The following is a 6,221-nucleotide window of genomic DNA, read 5'->3' as shown; positions in this document are numbered from 1 at the left end:
GAATGTGTAACAGTTTATTTATTTTACCCAAATTATGGCGTGTCATGTAAAGGCACGGGGACAAAGACTAAGCAAACACGTACACAAAACACAGGGTTGAAACCCAAACAAAAGAGCGAGGAGTACATCGAATATATACACTCCCGCACAATGATTAACACACAAGACGAGACCCGTAATCCTCTGCGCAATCCACAAGGGCACGAAAGCCCAAAACACACAGTACAGGTACTTACACGAACCAACGGACATTGTAACAATAATTGACAGCACCATGGTGAACAAAGGGCACATATATACAAATACAATCAGTGGGAATAGGGGCCAGGTGTGCACAATGAAAGTTATAGAGGGATCCTTGACACTTATAGTGTACAGGAACTGTTCTTAATTAACATCAATTTACACAATATTTTCAGAACCACAGCCACATGAGAAATACAGACACAGTACAAATGTAGTCAATATGAATTAGATGTATTACTGCATTTATTTTTGTATGTATATTTGTGTATTGACAATATCATTATAGAATTCCAATCAACATATATGTACGAGTGGAGAGTGACTGATAAAAAACACAAACATCTCATTCACTTTACTGAGACATATTGTTGTATCTATGAGAGACAATACTTAATGATCAATTCATTCATCATTTTCAATAGCTTCTGAGATAGTAGCACCATGAATCCATCATTATAGACACAGATGACAAAATACACCCTATTTACAAAGCTTTGAAGATGAATTTATTTTGTGTTCATTATTTTGTCAAATAAGAGTGACTCTTGGGATAGAGTATAAATGTTGGGTCCAGAGGAAGCTCAGGGGATGATGATGCAGGTCTGGCAACATGGGTAGAAAAGTCTGGAATGGAACCCCCCCGAAGTGGAGGTTTTGTAGTTGTTGGTACGGCCCATACCATGATGATGAGGCATTCGATGGAAACAGAGAGATAGCCTCTTCAACCTGTTTTGACATAAAAACAAATGAGATGATCATGTTATTAGTGTCTCAAGCATGACTCATGTATTGTATCTATCTGACAGGATATTTGGCCCTTGCTGGTTTGTTTACGTAAAACTATAAACCCACCTCATAAAGAAACCCAGGTTTGGATATAGGTGTCTGGTCTCCGGCCATCATTTCTAAGTCCATCAGCATCTCAGTCTTCCTCCATTTGGCTCTGCGGTTCTGGAACCAAATCTGAAGATATCAGCAAATGAGTTGGCATGACAGCAAAGGCATTTTTTTTGTGTTTTTCAATTGATAACAAAACATTTATGTAAGCAGCTGATAAGGACTGTTTCTGTTTTCACCTGATAGCAAGCATGGAGAACAGTGATAACTCAAGATAAAAAAAATATATAGCTATGGAGCTCAAGTGGAGGGGTGATGAATAAAGTGAAGTGTTTGATTCTCACTCAGATGTATATTGTAATATTTAATTGGAAATACTTGTTGAACGTTCAATCAATTTCAAATGTACTCATATAAAAGCTCATAGATATATTTCATGAGCATGTCACAGGTGTTTGGTGCTAGCGTACCTGTACTCTTCCCTCAGTGAGCTGCAGACGAGAGGCCAGCTTATCCCTTATGTGGACATCAGGATAGTGGGTCTCCAGGAACACCTTCTCCAGCTCCTCCACCTGACTTGGAGGGAAGCTGATCCTGGTCTGCCTTCTCCTCCTCTGCACTGTGCACACCAAACACAAGCAAAAGTGACATTCATCAGCATTATCATCATCATCTGTCTTCGATAATCATCATGATTATCATTAAAAGCTGACTTTTTTTTGTAATGTCGTTCATCCTCAGATATAATTCCCCTTGCTTGATTACGGCAATATTGACTGTGTGATTTGTGGTAAATCTCACCATGAGGGTGGCAGCTGTTCCTCTCCCACTGGACTCTTCCTTGGTCCTGGCCCTCCTCTCGCCCTGCTCTCTCCTGAAGAACACTGTCCTTACTGTGGATGCTGGAGTCCCCACTGTGGTCTGGGGAGATGCGGTCAATGTGACACTCTCTAGGGGGTAGTTTTGTGACTCTTGTGTTTTGGTCAGATGAAGTGTGGTCACCTTTCCAGTCAGTGACGATGTGCACATGCTGTGGCAGCACCCTGTTATGACCAGTTCCTTCTGTGGACAGAAAAAGGCACGATATTGATTATCTTTGTCCTTAAAATATCTCCAAGAACTATTAGCCGAACTCAGATTATGTTACTGTAAAAGATGATACACATAATGCAACTGTACACACATTACACTTTCGCGGAGTTGAGACAGCATTAGCCGTTTGCCATCCAACCCCTTTGCCTCATTGGAATGTGTACTCCCTAAAAGGGGCCCACCCATCATAGTAACTAACGTAAGTCAAAGTCAATTGAACACACACATTACCTGTATATACCTGCTGGTTTGGGTTTTCTTCATTTTGTCTGTTAACAGACCATCCACCTAGCCCCTCTCGCCTCTCTTCTCCCACTCTGGTTGGTTTTCTCAGGATCTCCTCGGTTGGTGTCCTCAGGATCTCCTCGATTGGTGTCCTCAGGATCTCCTCGATGGAGTGGGACAGTTTTTTGGGAGGGCTTGGGGCCTCCTCACTCGCGGTAATGTCCACTCCCCTATCCAAGGTGAGCTGTCTATGTGAGCTGTCCTCTCTGCACCGTTTCTTTGGTCCATGCACCGTCACTTGCATAGTAGTCATGCTTCCCTTTTTTAAACCCTTTGCACTTACAGGCTCCTGTTGTATGTTCGTGCCCTATTCCTCTCTTCAAAGCACCCAACTCCCTCTTTCTCTTCCTCCTTCGCTCTTTCCTTCTTTCTGTCAGGTAAAGGGAGTAAGCTAGTTGTCCTCCTCCTTTGTTCCTCGTCAAGCAGATTGTGTTTGGCCAGCATCATATGATCATTAAGAGGAGGAGTAAAGTTTACTGTGTAATGATGCCTTTCTTGGTAATCCACGAACACTAATCAGTGTCCATGTTTCACTGAGCTGAGATATCCCAGCTACAATTTACCTTGTGACACCTTTTATATTTGACTACTTATTGTATGTTTTACTGCCCGTGCAGTATGAACAGTTTTGAACGGACATACCAATAATTTGATACCGTTATCTAAATTAGGAATACTATCTGTATCTGAAGGTATATTTGATCATTAATGGTTGCATATTTATAATAAACGCAATCAATGTAATGTTTTGAAACCTGAGTAAAGAACATCTTGTGTTAGTACATATCGTGTTGCAAGTATCACTGCTCCTCCTTGTCTACAGGTTTATTGTCTACATATCTTTACTACTCTGGCCTCCACATGAACTCTCATACACAAACTTGCCCCACCTTTCAGGGACATTAGCAGATGCTGTTCATGAGGGACTCCTTGTGTTAGTACAGAACACACTGGAGGTTTGAGTTTGTCTTTCTCTAGTGGTGGACAAAGGTACGGCAGACAAATTATATTTATATTCTTTTGGAGGAAACTTTGGATTGGGTGCAGTGGATTCACAGTCCACATCAACATAATAATTCAGTTTGTGAAATATCAGAGTAACACATAGCAATGACAAACACCTGAATGACCTTTTTGCCCCCAGATTTCCTTTGCAACAGTTTGCAATTTCATACAGTAACAGAGGACCTTTTGTGTTTTCATACTTTAGGTCATACATAATACTGAAAGCATCTGAGATTATACTTTACCATACTAGAGCAGTGAGCAGGAGGAAGAAAGGCATGCCCACACTTTTTTTGGATGACACATTTTGTGTGTGTGTGTCAACTGTGCATAAGGAATTTCACAGAATGTGCATCTTATTTGAGTGACCCAGATTGGCTTGTGTGAGTGAGATGTGTCAAATTCATTTAAAAGAATGTGTGTCTGTGATCATTAGCGAATTGATGTGCGTATCCTGTGTGTCTGATATCACACCTACATAGTCACCAACATAATCTAGACGTGCTATGAAAAGTCACTTGACTCTTTATAGCAGGGCTATCTGGGACTGCCTCCTGGAAGAATTCAGGTGAGTGAAGGCTACCTGTGCCCTGCATAACTTCATGAGGATGGACACGAGGCCCAGGAGGGGATCTGCAGCTCGCCGCCGTGTACCAGAGGAGAAGTCTGCTGCTCTGCAGGATGTTTCAAGAATAGGGTCCAACAACACAGCAAGAGAGGCAATCTGTGTGCGGGAGATCTTCACCTCCTACTTCTTCGAAGAGGGTGCTGTTCCCTGGCAACACCATAGACAACACTACGCACAACCAAAGGCTCTTTTAAGAGCCATTCACATTGCAATGAGAGTATTCTTCCCTTTACTTAGCTATGTCAACTGCAGTTATTCAATTCACATTTTTTTTTCTACTTCTCAGCTGAGGGTGCTGTTTAGGTAAGGGTGGGATGTCTGTACAAAAACAAAACAGGCTATTTTAAATCAACATTGAAAAAATACAGAACAATTAGACACCCTATAACCCACACCTACACATTCATGTATCAATCTGATTGATGTATTGTGTTGTTCAGTAAGCAGGCTCAGGTGTATAATTGTGGCTCCTTCCACTTTCAAAGAATAGGCAAGAGGGTCAACCATGGAGAACAGTAAGACACTTCATTATTTCCATAACTACGCTATATTGTTTGTCCTCGTGTGTCCGTTCATGTTTTTCAGCATAAAGCCACTTAGTGTAGTGTGCACACGAGGTGAGAACACACAATCAGATGAACTCTGTCTCTTTAACTACCTTATTTTCTCGATATAACAGTCTCTCTCTTTCACTTCATCTCTCTCTCTTCTCCCTAAATCCTCTAGGTTATATCAGCTGTGTCAGTGAACCCCTCCAAATGAAAATCAAATCAAACATATTTACATAGCCCTTCTTACATCAGCTGAACTGGCTACATAGAGGGCACAGCATGATCAGAGGTGAGAGGTCACTTGATCAGGTCATCAGAAAGTATTATTAAAGAGATGCTTTACATTGAAATATAGATAGAGATGCAGTAGTCCCAGAGTTAATGATCCAAGGTCAGTTTTGCATTTCACCTCCTGATTATTATGATGACCTACAATGTTAGAATAGAAACACAAGGCTTAAACATGCTCTCTCCCCACCTGTCTCTCGTCTGCAGATATGTTTTGATGTGAGAGAGGATGCCAACCCCCAGTCCCATCATTTCCACCTCACCCGCTTTTAAGATAACATTCAGGCTATCTAGAGACACTATTATGTAATTGTGATGAACTGAGAGAATATTTGGGTTGCACTGTGATTCATTAATCATATACTGCATTTACATGAAGCATAGGAAGTGTAGTGTTTTTAAAATTATATATGAATTACAAATCAGCCCAACTAGTTTAATCCTGTTTCTAGTCTATTAGTTACAATGTGTAACCATTGATGTTCCAGGACCAAGATTGGTAAACACTGTTGAAGTGTAATTGTAAAACATGCATACAGACACAGCATCATACAAAGACTGGAATGTGATACTCCTGGTGGTATTGGATATGACTGAAATACCTGAACTGCACCTTTATTTGCCAAGGTAGAGTACATGATCAATAAATTTATTAAAATGTACAGGCTACCATGTGGGGATCTCATGCATGGTAATAACTACATGTATACATGACTTGCATCCTTGGCACAAAGTTATATTATATTCTACTCAATCCATAGGCTTCATTAATGTCATTCAGACTTTTGAAGTTGATACAACTGGCTATGATCTCTGAGTTTCATATCGGTTCTGAACTAATATGTTTGCCAAACATTTGGGTCCATACACAGATCTGCTAGATAGCTAGTTAGACATCCATGGGCATACAGGTATTGTTATCCTCCACCGCACAATAAGCAAGAACATAGCTAGTTACATTATTTTATCTATCTGCATTGCATGGCAAATATCAGCAAGAGAAGCTTACAAAATTGTAGATTCAGTTTGCAGTAAACGCTTTAGCTAGCTAGATTCTTTGCATCCACTGTTTCACAAGACGACAACCTGGTTTGCTGGTTGTTTCAGCCGTCCCTAAAACATTAAACAACCAGAATTACAATTTCATACTCGTCATGTCACAACACCCATAAAGCTAGCCATCTAGCTTGCTAAATCGTGATTTTCGTAAATGAACTTTATGATAAATATGCATAATCATTTGTTTCTACATTAACTAACATATTCCTGTCAACTGTAAATGTTTTGCA

At 40.5% G+C, this 6,221-nt stretch overlaps 1 protein-coding gene across 1 annotated transcript; it reads right to left on the bottom strand.

Moving 5' to 3' along the window:
• On the bottom strand, positions 1–5,197 carry LOC110520672 (uncharacterized). Its single transcript, XM_021598121.3, has 5 exons — positions 2,407–5,197; positions 1,885–2,145; positions 1,554–1,702; positions 1,099–1,209; positions 1–972 (listed from the first exon to the last, which is right to left on the bottom strand). Exons 1-5 carry the CDS (start codon positions 2,711–2,713, stop codon positions 775–777), a joined length of 1,026 nt encoding a protein of 341 aa, XP_021453796.2. The 5' UTR covers positions 2,714–5,197; the 3' UTR covers positions 1–774.
• Positions 5,198–6,221: the final 1,024 nt, after the last annotated feature.

The sequence above is a fragment of the Oncorhynchus mykiss genome, chromosome 1 (genome assembly GCF_057628025.1).
Source record: "Oncorhynchus mykiss isolate SJ-2025 chromosome 1, ASM5762802v1, whole genome shotgun sequence".
NCBI classification, from domain to species: domain Eukaryota; kingdom Metazoa; phylum Chordata; class Actinopteri; order Salmoniformes; family Salmonidae; genus Oncorhynchus; species Oncorhynchus mykiss.
This window is presented reverse-complemented; position numbering and strand designations above follow the sequence as displayed.

Bases quoted from the DNA above. Each gene is read 5' to 3' on its own strand.
- LOC110520672 (XM_021598121.3), bottom strand. From the start codon at position 2,713: ATGACTACTATGCAAGTGACGGTGCATGGACCAAAGAAACGGTGCAGA. The intron at 1,703-1,884 runs GTGAGATTTACC...TGGTGTGCACAG, and splicing joins GAACAGCTGCCACCCTCATG to TGCAGAGGAGGAGAAGGCAG. The intron at 973-1,098 runs GTGGGTTTATAG...ATGTCAAAACAG, and splicing joins AACCTGGGTTTCTTTATGAG to GTTGAAGAGGCTATCTCTCT.